Source organism: Octopus bimaculoides, chromosome 6 (genome assembly GCF_046866305.1).
Source record: "Octopus bimaculoides isolate indiv1 chromosome 6, ASM4686630v1, whole genome shotgun sequence".
NCBI classification, from domain to species: Eukaryota; Metazoa; Mollusca; class Cephalopoda; order Octopoda; family Octopodidae; genus Octopus; species Octopus bimaculoides.
In genome coordinates this window covers 81016132-81037621 of record NC_142933.1, presented here as the reverse complement: position 1 = coordinate 81037621, position 21490 = coordinate 81016132, and the positions used below count along the sequence as shown (strand labels likewise).

General features: G+C 36.5%; 1 protein-coding gene across 1 annotated transcript in view; it reads right to left on the bottom strand.

The window, feature by feature from the left end:
- Positions 1–15795, bottom strand: part of LOC106881643 (OTU domain-containing protein 5) — a 45525-nt gene extending 29730 nt beyond the window's left edge. Inside the window, exons 1-2 of the mRNA XM_014932108.3 lie at positions 15172–15795; positions 10563–10656 (exon numbers count right to left, since the gene is read on the bottom strand). Coding sequence (XP_014787594.1) covers positions 10563–10656; positions 15172–15648 — 571 coding nt within the window. The 5' untranslated portion in view covers positions 15649–15795. The remainder of the gene's footprint in view (positions 1–10562; positions 10657–15171) is intronic.
- Positions 15796–21490: the final 5695 nt, after the last annotated feature.

Sequence of the window (21490 nt, the reverse complement as noted above, 5' to 3'; positions counted from 1 at the left end):
GTCAGAGATTTTAAAGTTTGATCATTTTTATCCAATCAGAAAACAGGATTTGGAAGCTAAGCATTTTGTGCATGATAAGCTATATAGCATAAAATGAAAGTAAACATTAGAAGATGAAGGAGGTTTTAAACAAATTGAAAGCTATGTGTGAGAGTTGACACATACACAAAGAGAGTGAGTGTCAAAGAGTATGATAAATGCATAGAGAGATAGAGAGTGGGAGATTTGTCAATCTAAAAGCTGAGTTATTTCTAGTAGCAAATTATATTTTATTATTATTTACAAATGATATAGTCTTCGGGATGTAGATTTCAAAAATCAAATTTGTTTTTATCGAAGATGCACCACTTCAGAGCCTTTTTATGCTAAGCACACATAACTGCATACATTCACACTTATATACTCTCTGTGTGTGTGTGTGTGTATATATATATATATATATATATATATATATATATATATATATATATATATATCATCATTGTTTAACGTCTGCTTTCCATGCTGGCATGGGTCGGACGGTTTGACTGAGGACTGGCAAACCAGAAGGCTACACCAGGTTCAATCTGATCTGGCAAAGTTTCTACAGCTGGATGCCCTTCCTAATGCCAACCACTCTGAGAGTGTAGTGGGTGTTTTTACGTGCCACCGGCATGAGGGTCAGTCAAGCAGTTCTGGCAACAACCACGCTCAAAAGGTGTTTTTTTACGTGCTACCTGCACGGGAGCCAGTCCAGCTGCACTGGTAACGACCATGCTCGAATGTTTTTCATGTGCCAGTAAGGCAATGCTGTCAATGATCATGCTCAAATGGTGCTTTTCACGTGTCACATGCACGGAGCCAATCCATGGCCCTGGCAACAATCACGCTCAGATGTGCTTTTAACATTCCACTAGCACGAGTGCCAATCAGGTGATACTCTCATTGGCCACATCAGCGATTTTGATTTGTTGACACTTGCCTCAAGCAAAGCAAAGTTTATTGTCCAATGAATGAGGAGTATTCATAAGTGGGCTGGTTACACCCACTGGCATAGGCCATGGGCTATGGTCTCACTTGGCTTGTCGGGTCTTCTCAAGCACAGCATATCTCCAAAGATCTCAGTCACTAGTCATTGCCATGGTAAGGCCCAATGTTTGAAGGTTGTGTTTCACCACCTCATCCCAGGTTTTCCTGGGTCTACCTCTTCCACAAGTTCCCTCAACTGCTAGGGTGTGACACTTTTTCACACAGCTATCCTCATTCATTCGCAACACATGACCATACCGGTGCAGTTGTCCCTCTTGCACACCACATCTGATGCTTCTTAAATCCAACTTTTCTCTCAAGGCGTTACACTCTGTCATGTATGCACACTGACATTACACATCCAGCAGAGCATACTGGTTTCATTCCTTGCAAGCTTACGCATGTCCTCAGCAGTCACAGCCCATGTTTCAATGCCATGTAGCATGGCTGTTCGGACACATGAGTCATACAGTCTACCTTTTACTCTGAACGAGAGGCCCTTTGTCACCAGCAGAGGTAGGAGCTCTCTGATATATATATATATATATATATATATATATATATATATATATATATGCTGAGATTCCCCCTTCGGTCATGACTGACCATGGGATGGCACCTAGAAAGTTACCCTCCTAGGCACAATTCCAGGCAAGGTCGTTTTTATGGAAGACCAGAAGTCACCCATACATACCAGCCATCCCTCACAATGCCACTGATGTTATCCAAAGGAAAGGCAAAGGCTGATACAGCTTGGCACCAGTGACGTCGCAACTCATTTCTACAGCTGAGTGAACTGAAATAAAGTGTCTTGCTCAAGAACACAACACACAGCCCGTTCCGGGATTAAAACTCACAACCTCCCAATCATAAGCTCAATGCTCTAACCACTGAGCCATGTACCTTCACATGTATTAGGCTTCGTGCAAATTTATATTTCATAGCTCCTTAAAGCTATCATAACTGCGTTCCACCCATGCTACTACTGGTGATATCATCAAATTTTGAATTTATCCACAGATGATATGAACAGTAGTGACATCTAACTTCAAATCTCAGTGTTTGGATATTTCATTTATATATTTTTACGCACCATGTGCTCTGATTTTAACGCAAAACAAAACCAGTTGCACAGTCAGAGACTAACGTGAACAGTCATGGATTTAAACTGGTAGTCCACACTGACGAGGCTCAAGGTTGAATAACCAAAAGCCGAAACCTGGTTTGTGGATATCCCTAATTGCATAATATTTTTATTTGTGCTGTTAAATGTTTTAATTCTTTCTGTTTTCCTCGCACACTGTTTTTCTCTGTTATATTGGTGTGCTACGGTGGATTATTTAAGACTGGGCTCTTATTTCTAGCAGGTAGATGCTCATTAAGCATCATTACGCTTCGTGCAAATTTATATTTCATAGCTCCTTAAAGCTATCATAACTGCGTTCCACCCATGCTACTACTGGTGATATCAAATTTTGAATTTATCCACAGATGATATGAACAGTAGTGACATCTAACTTCAAATCTCAGTGTTTGAATATTTCATTTATACATATATATATATATATATATATATATATATATATATATAGATACACACAATATCACTATAAATGCATACATATCTGCATATATGTAAATAAATATATGTACACATAAATAGATACCTTTATATACATAAGCACATTTGCATATCTACAAACATATATAGATACACATACCCAAATACATACGTATAATATACATTCACATTGTTTTAAGATCCACTTTTCCATACTTGCATGAGTCAGATTGAATTTGTTGAGGCGAATTTTCTACAGCCAAATGCCCTTCCTGTCACCAACCCTCACCTGTTTCCAAGCAAGGTAATATTTTTCCCTGGCCAGACATGTTTTCACACAAGATTGGAAACAAAGAACATCACCTGCATGAAGGTAACACACATATACATATTTGACAGGCTTCTTTTAGTCATTAGTCATTGGTGAGCCTGGGAAAGTCTGTCCAAGGTGCAATACAGTAGGACTGAAACCAAAACCATGTAATAGCCTGTCATGCTAGCATGGGTTGCACAATTTGACAGGAGTTGGCCAGGTAGACGACTACCCCAGGCTACTGTGTCTGTTTTTGCATGTGAGATGCCCTTTCGAACACCAACCAGCCCTCAGAGTGGACTGAGTGCTTTTTACAGGGCACCAACACAAGTGGTCAGTTTTGGTGTGGTCTTTACAGCCAGATGCTCTTCCAAATGCCAACCACTGCACAGTGTGGACTGAATGCCTTTTATGTGGTACCAGCAGGGTCACCAAGTAACTGGCAAAACAAGGAAATCAAAGAGGAGAGGGAGCACTGGAGGAGGTGATCTTGTGTCAGATGATGAAAGGTTAGAGTGTGACAGAGAGACAGAAACAGGTGTCTTGCTGTAGAAGAGGTACATAGTTACCCGGCTAGAGAGAGAGAGAGAGCAAGACAGAAAGAGAGAGGTAACAAGAAAGAGAACAGAAACATTTGCCAAAGAGGACCAAGTCCAAAACCACATGGTTCAGAAGCAAACTTCTCAATCACACATCCTGCACCCACACACACACACACTTTGCCCGAAATGCCACTACATGTCAGCTTTAGCAAATGACCGTCTTCTATAGCTCCAAGCCAACAAAAGTATTGGGAGTAGATTTGGTATGTGGAAACTGAAAGAAACCTGTTGTGTGCACTTGTGTATAGAGGTAAGTGTATATGACATACATATATGTATGCTTGTATGGGTATGCGAGTGTGTGGGTGAGTGTGTGTATGTCTGTCTCCTTGTCTTGACATTGCAAGTGTTGTAAATGCTATTCATTTCTAATAGCCTGCAACATGTCTGGCCACAGAAAAATATAAAAACATATATGTGTATACACAACAGACTTCCTTCAATTTCCATCAACCAAATCTATTCTCAAGGCTTTCGTCAACCTGGGACTATAGCTGAAAACACTTGCCAAAAAGTGCCATACAGGAGGACCGAGTTCAAAACCACATGGTTCAGAAGTAAACTTCTCAATCACACAGCCATGCCTGCACCTATATATATATATATATATATATATATATATATATATATATATATAAAGCATAGTTGTGGCCAATGCCAGTATCACTGGCACCCATGCCGGTGGCACACAAAAAGCACCCATTATGTTCTTGGAGTGGGAAGGACATCCAGAGGTAGAAACCATACTAAATCAGACTAGAACCTGGTGCAGCTCCCCAGCTTACCAATTTCAGTCAAACCATCTAACCCATGCCAGCATGGAAAGCAGATGCTAAATAATGATGATGATGATGATATATATACACATATATATATATATATATATATATATACATATGTGTATGTATGTGTGTATGTATGTACATATACGTATCTCTACATACATACGTACATGATCATGGCTGTTCACCCGTGACCAAGAAAGACCATCACTGACCATTGCCCTTGCAAAATGATAGCAATGTCTGAGCATAAGGTTATTTCACCTTCAGGTGGCTTCACCTGGGCTTGCACCCATAGCTTCCATGTTCATCTCCTACTCAACCAGACATCGGAGGAGTCACCTTGACAGTGAGGCAGCATATTTACACACACACACAGAGTCTCTTGCTATTTCTGCTTCACAGGCCACATAACAGTGTTTTGCCTGGCCTTAGATTCTGGAACCTTAATCTCAAGGCATTTTCCTCTCAAAACCCATGCTCCTTTCAGCCTCAATTTACGACCCTAACATACACTTACCTTAACACCTCCTACAACACCCTGGACTGAATAGTAGGCATGGCTATGTGGTTAAGTTATTTTCTTCACAACCACATTGTTTCAGGTTCACTCCCCCACATAAACAACATCTGACAATGTCACTAATGCAGACATGCCTACACAAGCAGGTATGCACATGCATACACAATCAAATAAGTATTATTTGTATCATTTATATGCACATGTGCAAAATATACGAGTCACATTTCTGTGTCACACACACACACACCTATAAGATATACACAAACACAATTAGTCCCACATGCATAAAAAAAATTACTCTTCGAGACAGGGCATAGTGGTTAGGGTGTTGCTTTCACGATTGCTAGATTAGGAGTTTGATTCCTAGACCAGGTAGCATGTTGTGTTTTTGAGCAAAACTTCATTTCACATTGATCTAGCACTGTGTGGGGACTGGCATGTCAGAAAATAGACCCATTTCCTCTATGTGCTGTAAAAGGTGACCAAAAGAAGTTGAGAAAGGATTTGCAATCATCATCATCATCATCAGTTAACATCCATTGTCCATGCTCACATTGATCGGATGGTTTGACCGGGGCTGGCAAGCTGGAAGGCTGGACCAGACTCCACCCTAATTTGACATGGTTTTTTACAGCTTGATGTCCTTCCTAATGCCAACTACTCCAAGAGTATAATGGGTGCTTTTATGTGCCACCGGCATGGGTGCCATTTGTGTGACACCAGTATCTGCCACGAATGCAATTTTGCTCAGCTTCACAGATCTTCTTCTCAAGACAACATAATGCCTAAGATCTCAGTCATTGCCTCCGTGAGGTCCAACACTTAAAAGGAACTCAGCCACTTCACCTCCATGAGACCCAATGCTCAAAAGGAAGTTAGCCACTTTGCCTCTGTGAGGCCTAACACTCAAAAGGAACTCGGCCACTTAGCCTCCGTGAGGCCCAATGCTCAAAAGGAACTCAGCCACTTTGCCTCCGTGAGACCCAATGCCAACTTGTAAAACTCTCACCAGCAATGACTACCTCAACAGACTCATGGGTTGGAGGGTTATCACCTGAGTGGTACAAAGGTGTCATCCACTGGTGGATGCAGCAATGCGCTATTACACTGCATGACCCCCATACTACTACAATTACTACATGACTCCCACACACACTAACACATATACAATCATGTAATACCTTGCATATGCTCTTATATCTGAAAACCTTCCATTTAGCCCAATATTTAACTGCCAGTCATTCAACAGCCAGCTTGTACATAAACACATATCCACATACACATGCGCACAGTCTCACATACAAATATGTCACAAAGAGAAACTATGCATGCACAAAAAAAACTACTTTTCCAAATCCCTCTTTCAGACACACACACAATCACACTTACACATATAAACACATACACACACTTTGCCTTGAATTCACTCTGTCTTCAAACACTTCACTTAGCCCACCATCCTACTTCTAACTCTGTATGTATTTTTCACTGAGATTGTTGGTGCCATGTAAAAAGCACTCAGTCCACTCTGTAAAGCGGTTGGTATTAAGGACATTCAGCCATACCCTGCCAAAACAGTGAAGCCTGGTGCAGTCTTCTGCCTAGCCTATGTCAAACTGCCAACCCATGCCAGCATGCAAAATGGATGTTAAATGATGATGATGATGGCACTTCTTTTTTCGGATTTTCTTCACCTTTTTTCCTCTCTTCCCATTCTACCTCAACTCCCCCCACCCAATAAAAACAATGGACTGGCCCCTGTGCAGGTGGCACGCAAAATACACCATTTTGAGCGTGGCCGTCACCAGTACCACCTGACTGGCCCTTGTGTCAGTGGAATGTAAAAGCACCCACTACACTCTCGGAGTGGTTGGCGTTAGGAAGGGCATCCAGCTGTAGAAACTCTGCCAAATCAGATTGGAGCCTGGTGTCGCCTTCTGGTCCACCAGTCTTCAGTCAAATCGTCCAACCCATGCTAGCATGGAAAGCGTACATTAAACGACGATGATGATGTCATGTAACAACTCATTCTATTTCCAGTATCAAGCTAATAATTTTGATCATGAAACTTTTTTTTAGGGTTCCACCTGCAATATGTGTGTGTGTGTAAATATATATATATGAACATATATACATATATATTAATATACACACACACAACACATGCGTACCCACTAACTTCCATACAAATACAGTACATGTGTGTGTGTGTGTGTGCAATCATCATTTAATGTCCATTTTCCATGCTGGTATGGGTTAGACAGTTTGACAGGAGCTGGTAAGTTAAGTAACCACTCCAGGTTCCACTGTTTGTTTTGGAATGGTTTCTGCAGCTAACCACTTTACAGAATAATGTACTGAGTGCTTTTTATGTGGCACCAGTACTAACAGGTTGACCAAGCACCTTGCAAAATTTTTAAAAAAACCTTCAACTGGGAAAAGAGTAGTATTAAGGGGGTGTAGCTTTGTGCCAGTTCAGAGATCTAAGGTATAGAAAGGACAGATAAGGTGTCTCACAGTAGAGTAGATACAGGGATACCCCAGTTGGAAAACTTAAGATAGTGAGACAAAGAGAGTGATAGTGAGAGACATGAAGGCAAAGACATATCAGGACATGAATGTGTTTGTGTTTGCATTCCTATACACACACTCACACATACAAATATATACAGCTGTTTTCTTCTTTGACTTCTTATTTTCTTTGGTTTTTGCACAAGCTGAGTTTGTGTGTGTGTGTGTGTGTGTGTGTGTATTATCAACATCATTTAATGTTCATTGACCATGCTGGCATGGGTTGGATGGTGTGACCAGAGATGGCAAGCTGAGGAGCTGCACTAGATTCCTTTCTGATTTGGCATGCCCTTCCTAACATCAAATATATATTACTTATATTATTATACATATTATATATACACATATGCATACATACATATATACATAGGAGCAAACATAGCTGTGTTAAGTTTCCTTCACAACTACATCATTTTGGGCTCAATTACACTTGGCAGAATCAGTAGTAGAATCTGGTAGACAGAAACTTTACAGACCCCAATCAAACACACACACATTTTTTTTATATACATACACACATATATATACTTATGTTTGCTTTTACAGCCATTTTTACACCCATGAATTAGATGAAAATATTATTGAAACATTGTTTGAGGATAAGTGTGTGGCCCTTCCTGTAGCTAACCCTTACCTGTTTTTCAAGTAAGCAATCTCATATTCTATACAAACATCAAAGGTGCAAAGCAATCAGATGATTTGTTGTTGAGAACTGAAAACAATAACAGTGACAGTGTTTCACAACTTTCATAAATGAAAACAGGATGTAAACAAACACAAAGACATACACAGGCATAAGCACACACACAAATACTCATGAGTATTTTTTCAGGTTCCATTTACCAAGTCCACTCACAAGTCTTTAGTCAGCCTGAGGCTATAGTAGAAGAAACTTGCCCAAAGTATCATACAACAGAGAAATATTGCCAGACACGTTTTTCATGGAAGGCCAGAAACAAACAACAATGCTTATATGACAGGATGCTCATCTACAATCATCATGTGATGTCAAGAAAAGAGTGCACACAAAAACATACGACGGGCTTCTTTAAGTTTTTGTCAACCAAATCCACTCACAAGGTTTTGGTTGGCCCAGACTACCATAGAAAACACATGCCCAAGAAATTAGATAGTGGAACTGACCCTGAGACCACATGGTTGGAAAACAACTTCCCAACAACACAGCTGTTTGATTCATTGTGAGTGTGTGTATGTTGGTGTCTCCTTGTCTTGACACTGTGTGATTGTTGTAAATTAATTTCTTTCATTTCCAATATTCTGCGAAAACATGCCTGGTTGTGGGGAAATATTACCATGTTTGGAAAAAGTAATGGCTGAAAACAGGAAGGCATCCAGCTGTAGCAAATTTGCCTCAATAAATTCCATCTGACCCATGCAAGCATGCCAAAGTGGATGTTGAAATGATGAGGGCATGTGTGTGTTGTGTGCATTTAGAGAGAGAAAGAAACAAAGACAAAGAAAGAGCAAATTTTGAAAATTTTCTATAATCATAGACAAAATGATTCTGTCAAAAGAACTTTCTGGAACAATTCCATGTTTTGCTCCTTTTACAAATAATATAGAAAATAAGTAATGAAAGAACAAATCTCTAGGCCCTCGAGTTCCTTGCATAGTTTCACAGCAAATAATACATGAATACTCTACATATCTAGCTCTATTTTCTCATTTGTTATAAAAATATTTATAAACTTAAAACTATAATGCTCAAGAATGTGGAAAAATCAATTTGTAACAAAGAAAACACCTTTGATATTTTACTCTAATTCAGAAGCTTATTTTTAGAAAAACTCTTAAATCCAGCACTCAAGAGAAAGGGGATTTTATATTTACAATACTTTATAAAACGTATTTTAAGAAAGATTGCTTCATTAAAAATTCATTCAACAAGAAAAAAATTAAAGCTACATTTTGAAAATGGAATATTTTTGTTTAATAAGCTTTACTTAGAAACTTAGTTGCCATAAATGTCACTAAGCAGATTAATATAATGCTTTTTTAATTATAACTTAATACTAGTTAGGATCATTGAGTAATCTGAGTTGGGCTAATTATTAAGGGTTTATTATTAATTATATATGCAATGTGAATAACAAGTTGTCCATTTTCATTCAATATTAAAAAATATATTTATATTTTTTTATTGAAAAAACATGAACAAATAGTGAAATATGATAGGATGCCAATCAGGGAAAGAAAGATTCTCTATTTGAATGCACAGCACACAAATAGCTAAATTCTAAAGAGAAACCTTGAAATGAATATATGTTTCCTATATAATTTTAGCATAAAACTAGGATAGTTGGGGTTCACATATCTTCTCAACAAGTCAAAGAAAATACACCAACATCTAAAGGTATTAAAGTGAATGTTAATGATAGAGTAAAGCACTTGAGGTCTGAAGCAGTCAGTTTTCAAAACATTTAAGTTCAGCTACACTAAAGCAAAATATCAATGTCTCACTGGTTGTGACAGATTAATGGTAGCCATTAAAAATTATATACTATATGCAGTAAATGACAAAGCAGTTTTTAATAACCTGATTATTAGTCAATAGATAAGCAACAGAATATGTAGACATAAAATCAGCCAAATGAAAGGGAATAATACATGGCATCAGCTGGGGATTTTCGGACACACAAAAAAAACTGTTGAGAAGGTACATACATAGAAATACACAAACTCTTGAACTTGCAGAATAAAACTATAAAAACTGGAAAGAAATTTCTCAAAATGATACTATCAAGTTGAATATATCTATTTAGACATTTTTAATAAGTTGATGTGGGCTCAAATTTTATACTCAATGCATAAACAAAGCAGTATTTATTTTGCCACTCCAGGACTTAATGTGCTTACATGCACTCAGCTTCACTAAGTAAAGTCAAGTTAGGACACAGGTTTGTGGGACTAGATTCAGAATGACAAATTTCCTTATAAAATTTGCCACTGAAACTGGAACTGCTTTGTGAAGGAGTTCACTTCAATTACAAATTATCCTGAATTAGCCATGACTATTTGTTCAAATCATACATACAGATATATGAATATAGAAAACAGCCAACTTATTAAAAGCATAATCACTTAGAATATTAAACATGAAGCTGCTTATGTTTTATTAATAATTTTCCTACTGAACTTTGAGTAATTAAAATGACTTTGTTAAAAATAATTCACTACACACCAACTGCTCGAAATAGGCAAGCACCATCCTCTCCCATTTTTTTCACTGTAAATCCTTTTTTTTCTTTCAGTGTTGCTTCAAACCAATGCTCCAACTGAAATGATAAAAGAGAGAGAGACGCACAATTTATTTTTAGAAATGTAAAATCATTGTTCTTTAATCGATTTACATGAAGCTTTAAAACAATAAAACATTTCGCTATTTTAAAAGAAAAAAATTGCTTTAAATTGAAACAATGCCTAACAAAATAGGCAAAAACATTTTCCTTTAGAAAAGACAAAAAACTTGACAAAGGACACTGACTATATCAGTTTAAAAAAATATTACCCATAAAAGTACCAGTGACCTTATGGCTTTACAAAGGTGTTTCTCTTTCTACATGTAGAAAAACTTATAAACTCAAGTTTGTATCTTCTTCACTACACTTTTAGATTTATCTTTCTATAAATATTATTTTATAACGTTCAAATACTTAGTTCCATTAGCTTTTAGAGCGGGTGTACTTATTGTTTTCTTTATCAACACTATATTATTTCAAATCCCCTTAAGCTAATCTCAGCCTTGATCATCATTCCATGCCATAGGACTCTTCTTAATGCAAAACTATTTCGTTAGTGAAATGCCTACAAGACAAAATATTATTATTATTATTATTATTATTATACAGTTTGACCTCTACAGTTTATATATATTCTTTTGCTTGTTTCTGTCATTTCACTGCTGCCATGCTGGAGCACTACTTTTAAGGGTTTTAGTCGAAGAACTCAACCCCAGGACTTATTCTTTGTAAGCCTAATACTTATTCTATCGGTCTCTTTTTGCCAAACCGCTAAGTTACGGAGAGATAAACACACCAACATCGGTTGTCAGCGATAGCAGGGGACAAACACACACACACAAACACATATATATATATATATATAATGGTAATTGTTCAGTTTACGTTCGTAAAATCAAAACATATTGTTGACAATATTGATAGCTCTGATTTGTTTTAATTGTTTTTGTTTTCTCTCAGTTCTTGTTTATTTTATATCTTATTTTAGGCGTACTTTTAGTTGCAAGTCTGTTTTATGAAAGGAAAGAAGAAAGCAGTGAAAGATGATAGCTAGATAACCAGTCAGAAATACAGATTTAAGTGTGAAAGATACAAATAGATAGTTTTATAAGTCGAGTAAATAATTATTTTCTCCAAAGTGAAGCTAGAAATAAGTTGTAAATAACAGATAAGATGACGAGGGGTGACAAGAGAGTAAAGAATCAAATTTGGTGTATTTAGTTATGTCCCTTTACTTTTTTTACGAACGTACACTGAACAATTACCATATATATATATATATATATATATATATATATATATATATATATATATATATATATATATATATGCAACGAGCTTCTTTCAGTTTTCGTCTACCTAAATCCACATACAAAAGATTGGTCGACCTGATGCTATAGTAGAAGACACTTGCCCAAGGTGTCATGCAGTGGGACTGAACCCGGAACCATGATGTTGGGAAGCAAGCTTCTTACCACAAAGCCACGCTATATACATATGAAGCAAACCAGAGATTTTTCTGATCCCATTCACATCATAAACTTACCATCATCAAGACCAACATGAAATTTACTGAGAAAACAATTATCCATGCATAAGGAAGATCTGCTGTTGAAAACAGAAAAACAATCAGAAAAATAACTTTGGCAAACTTTACTAAAATTTTATTACGAAAGACTTTAGATCATCGTCAAAAAACTTTCTGATGTGTAAACTATACTTGAAAGAACGCGTTTCCCTTTCCATTCCTCGATATTTTTGTATGCATTAGAATAATTTTTAAAAAAATATCTGAGAACAACCTCTAAAATCGCTTCCCGTCTCAGATTTTTTTCTGAAATTTCTTTCATAATTATTGGTAGAAAAGGGTTCGTTTAAGAAAGACATTTCATCTACAAGAGAAAGATTCAGAATGATATGTTTATACACATATACAATATGGGGGTTGCAGTTAAATATATTAAATCTTTTCTAGAGAAAGACCACAAATACATACACACACAACACATACCGTTTCTCCAATTCGCTTGACAAATAACAGGCATACAGAACTGAAATACAGAATCGTTCAATTTTTTACTCCTCGTTTAATATTTGAAAAATAGAATGGCTACAATAAAATATATATAAATTCCGAGAACTAACAACATCAGATCAGTGGCGTGTCATTGCTGTAGTACATGTCATGTGTGTGTGTGTGTGTGTGTGTGTGTGTGTGTGTGTGTGTGTGTGTGTATATATATATATATATATATATATATATATATATATACGTGCGTGTGTATGTATGTATATATATATATAGTGAGCATCATGCAAATAATAAACATGATTAAAAAAGCATGTGCATTAATTGAAATACCAAATAAATGAGATTTACAAATTAGAATCCAAAATGTGTCCGATTTCATTTTAAAATAATTACTGAGAGGAATGTTAAACTGTTTGCACTATTACGAATAGGAATTATAAATGTTTGCAGTGGAAAAGAAATGAGGGGGAAGAAGGACAAAAAGAAAAAGAAATTATCAAGCAAACGATTATGGAACAAATAAATTTAGGCCAGCCAGCGATATAGCAACAATTATAATGAAAACATCACGAGATACATTCAACATAAAAATATACAAAGAAAGCAGAAAGAATTATCTTGATTCCGAAGAAAAATTGACAAGAGGGAAAATTAATAAGGTGGAAGGTATTCAGATGATTTGATTACTAAAATATTTGAGTAAATATTTTTCATAGCGTCTGTTGATTTTTGGCACACACGCATATATATATATATATATATAATCACAAACACACACATATGTGTGTAATAACACCAACAAAATATAGTGATGATGCAGTAGGGGAAAAAATCGAAGAGATATTATGTAACAACAGAAGCAAGCACGGTGACGGAGTACTTTGACGGAAAAAAATGAATAATAAGCCAGATTTAGTGCGCATACAAAAATATATATCTACACCGATTTTGTATACAGATTGAATCACGACAAAAAAAAATACAAAAGAATCCTGTAATATAACTACATGCTATTACGCTTATATATATATTTCAACAAAAAAAAACAGCCAAACAAGATTTCAACTAAATGTACCCTTTACACAAAAACAAAACAAAGACTATTATTTATATATATATATATATATATATATATATATATATATGAAAGGTTGTTCTGGGTGATAATTAAAAATGAACGATGTGACGAGGGTGAAACGAATAGCAGAACCATCATGAGGCGAAGAGAATTTACAGGAAAAGACTGAGTCGTTATTTTTTTTTAGAAGCAAATGACATGGTATTCAGGAATCCATTTTTATTCTAACTTATGTATGTGTTTAGAAGATCAAAGTATATATTTAAGGCATTACACACACACACATTTATGCATTGTCCCTCTTACCATGTCGAAGTATAAGCCATTTATCTTTATTAAAAAGCATTATTCGAATAAATTTTCTTCCGTTTGTTGTTTGAAATATTTACCATTCAAATAATAAAACTGGTCATTAAGTAGAAATCAGTAATACGTTCGAGAAATATGAGAAAAGAAAGTAAATTTAATTTGAGCCAATAATGTTCGCATATTTCTTGATCCTCATAGAATGTTCTAGAAAAAAGAAAAAAAAACTACGTCTGCATATATTGCTAATGTTTGCATATATATACGGTTAAGATACCTGACATTAATAATAAAAGAAACTAATATAGATTAATTTGTAATATATAAAGCTATATTTGTTATTATTTCGAATTTCCTACATGACAAAACAAAAACATTACAATGGGAAAGACAAGCAAGGATGAACCGAAACCCTAAACTGTCCAAGAGACTTTTCTTCATTTGTTCAGAAGTTGATTATTTTTCACAGCACATAAGAAACCAGATTTTGTTAAAATGTATTATGACAACTTATAATGTATAATATAAATTAAATATGTTGAAAATTAAGCTATTTATATACCCAATGCCTAATTTCAAAATGTCTGTGTATGATGGATGTTGTTGTAGAAGCTATTATTATTTATTTCATTGTCACAAAGATGATATAATAATAATAATGTGCTCTGGCAATATAATAACATAAAGTGTAGTAGGTCTGAAATAGAGGTATATTATTACTATGGAAGTCAACTAAGCCATTGGGACAGGTCAAATGTCCTAGTCCTCGGTCCCTAGAGGCTTAATGTCTCCCACTAACTGGTTATTAATGAGTGATGTCATTAAGTGGAGAAAGGCCAAAGACAGCGAACTGCTAATGCAATAATAGTTTTCTCTTACTGGCTGCCCACTCTCCTACTAAGCCACCATACAAAGGCCTAATGGACATTTTAAGCTCAAGGGGAAAAAAACAGAAAATAAATACATAGGTCTTATTATTACTATCAATCCAACTGATTTCTATTATTAAATATAAGAGCATTATTATTACTATCGTCATTTATATCGCTATTATTATTATTAATATTATGACATAGATATTGCTTAAGGGTGTAACGGTTTTGTCTAGTTGGTCGCTAATCACTGTGACTCTTACCTCGTCTGTATTGTCTTGAAATTGGCGTCCAGGAGTTGCATGCTCATCTTCACTGTTGTAGCCGCCGTTCATGGAATCATATTCAGAAGGTGGGGAGCCACTACCGGCCACTCCAACCCCTACAGGGCCTGCTCCAGGCACTACACTCCCGCCAACTACAACGTGAGACGAAGATGATGTCGGAGGGTGATGACCCCCGCGAGGATCATGTCTATGTTTACGTACATTCCTATGTGGTGATGACCTGTGCCGTCTTTTGTTGTGGTTTGGGTTATTATCGTGTCCATCGTATGAGCTGCCACCTGAATCCCGTTTATCTTCGAAAGAAGTGGAAGCAGGAAGCCATCGGGTGGGAGAATTTCTAGAACGTCCCACTTTTTCGTGTCTAGATTCGTTTGAGGACGGGTGGTGGCTATGGTCCGTATTCTCTGGATCATTCTTATCCTTTGTTGTCTTCTTCTTTGGAAGAATAGTCATGTTTTAGAATTAGATAGACTCTTTACGTCCTTCTACAAATTTAATTGGCACTTGATATATGTTGTGAGCTGATAGTGATCGCCCGTTCGATTCGCACTAGGCACTCTAATGGCAAACTGCCAGCGAAACGAAGTAAACATGGCGCCTGGACATTTGACGTCAGACAACGCAAACAGGAGAATTGACAAGGGAGATAATTAAGACACTGTCACTACCTTTTTGTTTATAAGATTATTTCAGGTTTTGTGAATAGTATCACTATCCACTTGCATTTATATACACGCGCTCTCTCTTGGAAAATACATACATACGCATACACCCTCTCTATAAATATATATATACACAAAATTGATGTAGAAAAAATCTAGCCTTGTCCCATATAATTCCCAAAAATTTACTCGACGTAACAAGATAAGAAGAGTGTGTATATATGTGTTTGTGTTTAATAGTCGCGACCACTCAGGTAGCCACACAGTATACACACACACACATATACATATGTGAAACAAAGTAAAATTCATTGTCACAAACCGATACCAATAAGTGCGCACGCGCGCGAGTACTTGAGATTTCTATTATTTATTTTCTAAATAACATTTCCTTTTAATTAACGTACGTTTTAAACAAAAAATATCAGTCAGTAGCAGTCTAAACATTAGTAAAACATATGCTGAAATAGTGAGCCGTCGGTGTTGTTTTGTTTTCTATTTAATTACCCTGTGCGTTTTATAGACGAAATCCCACACTTGCTTACAGATAGTAGTTCCCTGGTATAAACAAAAGAGGCGTATGTTACGGGAGAAAAGTAGAACCGTATGTTTTCAACGTGTTTCTTAGTCCTTTTCTTTGCCGTCGCAGAACCTAAACCGAAACTTTGCTATCTATATCTTCTTAGGACACAACCCTAACATACATGCATAGACCTTTTTGTTTATATTTCAGATTTATGTCAACGGAGACCGTAACCTTCCCACTCAAATGACTTTCGTTGTTTATTGTTTTGAAAAATAGATATTTACAAAACGATAAGTGAAGTCTGTAAACTTTTTTCTTCTATTTCTGACCACGACCGTTCATCAAATTAATGAAAAATTAGTCTGATCACGCTGCTTTGGTTTCAAATGTCCATGTTCTTTTAAAATTTCCCTCAAATGAATTATACATTTAATTGAATAGGTTACCATCAGTTCGTTCAAGTACTTTCTGATGCAATAACTTTACCTATGTAAAAATAGGAAGCTTAGCATGTCTAGTATTTCTTTAATTTAAATCAGTTGTTGTTTTTAGCACCCAAGTCAGCTGTCATCCAGCAAACCTATGATCGAAGTATTACAACTGAGACCAGCCCGTCTTATTTTCGGATCACATTGTCCAATGTGTCCCTCCTAGTTTTTAAAACGGTAAGGTATTATTAAGGTTGCGATTTAGAAGATGTTTAGCCCAGGTCAACTCTGGTCTACCAGATCTATGATGAAAGGAATTATAGCCGTAACTATTCCGTCTTTTTCTTTTTAGACAGTTTATCTCAAATTATATTACCCAATGTATCTTTTTTCTTAAGACAGCAGAATGTTATTTGAAAGATTTGATTGTTATTTCTGACAGGTCAAACGAGCCTATAGACGCTCTCTTGTTGGGGATATATTTGGTAGAAATATAGTCTCATTGAGATGATGAGGTACAGTTTCTTTATGGAGAAGATAAGCTTCAGCTGTATGTGAGTCCATAAATCATTGGATTTTTTTATTTTTTTTATGTTGGCTACGTAGGATAATAACAACGGCAACTATTGGTACTCATCTCTTCCTGGTGTCAGAACATAAGAAGGAACAAATGTTGCTTCAGAAAACTATTTTGGTGTACCAGTACAAATCTGGTACACCAACAAGATAGTGTTCTGAAGCAACATTTGTTACTCCTATATCCAACCTAATCATACATTTGCAATTATCAACCTAAAAGTCAATAATCAAGCTAGTCACAGAAATCAACCAGCAAACTCCAACAACTACTAGAAGGTACTAAAATCAGTGAGAAAAACTTGAAAGAGGCAGTGTGTCAGAGTGCAGAAGAGAGAAGTAGGTGTAGGAAATGAACACAGAAAGAAAGGTAGATTCAAGATCATACCTGAAAATAGATTGTTGAACACTAAAAGGTTAAGATCAAGTGAAACCACAGCTGATCAGAGAGAGGATTCGAAAGTTGAGTACCAATTAATGGACTTTAGAATTAAATGAAGCTACAGAAAATAAGAAACATTGAATAGAACTGAAGGGAACACACCAAACCAAAATGATGTTAAAACTATGAGACTGTTTAAGAAATGAATGACAGAAACAAGAAGTAATTTGAATATGTTTATCAAGGACAAGAATGAAAAGATCTTGTCAAAAAAAGAACAAGATGTATACTGGGTGAAATATGAGGGTAGACTGACTATGAAGGAGTGATGCTAAAGCTGTGAAATCTTGCATGCATTCATTTCAACTATCCTTATTAATAGCTTCATTATTTCTTTCCGGATAGGCTGACATCTGACTGTTCAAAGAAGACTTCAAAAGTAGTAGCAATTTCTGAAAATGGACAAAATTTAGTATCGTAGTATTATCAAGTACTTGCAGAAAAAGGGTTTCGTCCCCAAGGACATTCATGCCAACATGGTTACTACATTAGGGGATGATGCTCCAGCTTTATCAACAGGGCAAAAGTGGGCAGTTGAATTTAGGAGTGGGAGGTAGAATCTTGGAGATGACCCAAAGTCTGGACGCCCTGCAACTACCACCACCAAGGAAAACATTGATCATGTTTATCACATGACGATGGATGACAGGCAATTGACTATAAATTAAACAGCCAATGCTGTTAGCATATCTTGTGAGAGTATGGAGAATATTCTGCACAATGAACTTGGCATGGCAAAGGTTTCTGCTCAGTGGGTGCCATTTTTTTCTGACACCTTATCAAAAGCACCCCAAGCTGATCACATCATGAGAAAATCTGACATTGTTTGAGGCAAATCCAGCTGCTTTCCTTGAATGTTTCCTAAGCTAGGATGAGTGTTGGCTTTATCACTTTCAATCAGAGACAATGGCTTTATCACTTTCAATCAGAGACAATGGCTTTATCACTTTCAGTCAGAGACAATGGCTTTATCACTTTCAGTCAGAGACAAAGAGACAATCCATGCAGTGGAAACATCTCCTCACCTGCTCCAAAGAAGGCCATCTGCAGTGAAGGTAATGGCCTCAGTTCTGGGGGATGCAAAAGGCATTTGGTTGACTATCTTCAAAAGGGCCACACCACCAAGGGAGAACATGATGCCAACTTGCCGAGGCAGTTATGAAGGGCTATCAAGACCAAACACCCAGGAAAACTGATGAAAGGGGTGGAGTCTTGTTTCATGAGGACAATGCTCCAGCACAGAAGTCTTTGGTTTCAGTGGCTATTGCATGTGACTTGACTTTGAATTGGTTGATCACCTCCCTCAATCAATGTCCAATATTTTAAATCTGGGTTTGTCACCGTTTATGGGGGTGGCTGGATCTATCTCACTCCTAACAACTGCTCTCACATCATCTCGCCATCTCACCTGGTTTTGGGTGTCCTCCCTCCTCAAGCCAACCCTCCCAATCTCCTCCACCTGTCCCCTCCACATTTTCATTGATCCCTATTCTGATTTAGCCCCATCTGACTATCATCTGCTCCCTAACATGAAAAAGCACATGGCTGGAAACCTGTATTACAACAATGATGATGTTGATGACTTTTTTTGACCAAGAGGATGAAAGCTTCTTCACCAATAAGATCAAAGTACTGCAACACTGATGGAAGAAATGTGTGGATCACAAGAGGGACTATATTGAAAAATCAGTCTTATTTGATTATATTCTATGAGAGTATCTTGGTCAGCCTGGAACTTTTCAGCCAATCCTCATATACTGGTTGAAGTATTTCAGTGAAACTTTGAACCAATCAACACTAGCTTCATTATTCACTTTCAGTACCAACCTACCATCAGTTGATTTAGTAATAAAGTTTTGGCTTCTTACCATTTAAAATTGTGAAGGCATTCAAATCAATAAAAGACAACAAAGTTGCTGGACTAGATCAAATTTCAGCTGAGTTGATGAACTTTGATAGTGCAGCATTGTACAGAAGCTGAGTAGTTTTCAGAATGCAAAATGTACCCTGAAGACCAGGTGAGAGATGTGATCTTCAAACTAACAAAGAAGGGCAATATGGTAGCATGCAGTACCTGGATAGAGTAATTTTACTGTCAGACCCTGGAAAAGTGTTATGTGCTGACACCAGCACACTGGTGCACAAACAGACAAAAGAAATGCAGCTCCAATAATGAACAGTCAACATCCATTGACAAGGTTGCAAAAGCAACGAAAATTTTGGAAGAAAAAATATATAAATAACAAATGAGTAGAAATTGAACCAGTATGTTATATATTAAGGCAGTACAACTCTCCCTAGACACAACAAAATTTGCTTCAATACACAAATTCAAATAAAACATCTTGCAAACCAGATACAAAAACAAAGTGGACAAGTAATTATATGAATAGAACAATTTGGCTTTAGTAGAGTTGAGGGAAGAAAATCAAGCTGTAAGCTTGATTTTCATAAACTAGCATTGAGAATATCATCACCCTTTGTCTCAACTTCAATGACTTCAAGAAAATATTTAACAATGCACATTGAGTGTAACTCTGGAACAGCCTGCTATCACATGATAGATTTATATATGTCAGTATCTTCAGAAATATCTATCTAAATTCAAGTTGCTGTACGATGAATACAAGCACAGCTGACTTCTTCAATATTGTTGTTGGTTGTGACAGGGTTATGTCTTATTTCCACTGTTGCATCTTTTTACATTAAACTTTATCAAGAGGAAATTAACCTGGTGAACTTGGACATTGCCTGGCAGATCTGGACTTTGCTAGTGACATTGCACTGCTTTCAAAAAACAACAATGAGCTACAGTCAATGAGAATCAACCTGGAACAAGCTAGTGGAAAAGTTTGGCCAAGTAGGGAAAAGACCAAATTTTTTAAAGAAAATGCACAGATGTATATGGATCAACAGTCAGTTGAACAAAACCAACGATTCATATATCTTAACAGAATTTTGACTCATGCTGGAGATGCTGAAGTTGGAAAGCATCAAACATGTTTAAGAAAATGCACCCGGTTTGGCCAACAGCAACTCTTGATGCTGTGAACAAATTTCTATACAACTATTGTCCTTCCCACAGTCATCTCTTCCAAGAAGAGTTGGACAGTCATGGCCAAAATATCAGAAAGGGATGAACATTAAATGAAATTCAGGTACTTTTCCATTAGTCAATGACATCAGTTTATTAATGCATGCTTGTAAATTAGTGCAGATTATAAGAGGTTCCAAACTATCAGTGTCCAGAAAGTCTGAATCATTATTCTTGTCTTAAATAGTTAAGCAATATCTCACATATAGATATGATGCTAGTCTATTACTAGTTTCATTCATGGAAGGATTTGAACTCAGCAAGGCAAGTTAACAAAGCATTTGACAATAGTACAGTGCTGTTGTTGCTTAAGTGGTAGATTAAGGGAATCAGAGCATTGGACAAATTATCTGCAGTACTTAGTTGTAACTCTTTATGTTCTGTGTTCAAATCCTGTCATTAACTTTGGCCTTCATCCTTCCAAGATCAATAAAATATGAACTAAAGTAGATCTAATTTTATTAAATAGCATTCCAAATAGAAATAACAGCTTTAAATTTTGGCATAAAGCCAGCAATTGTGAGGGAGTAGGGAGGTTGATTACATCGCCCCTAATGTTATTTTATC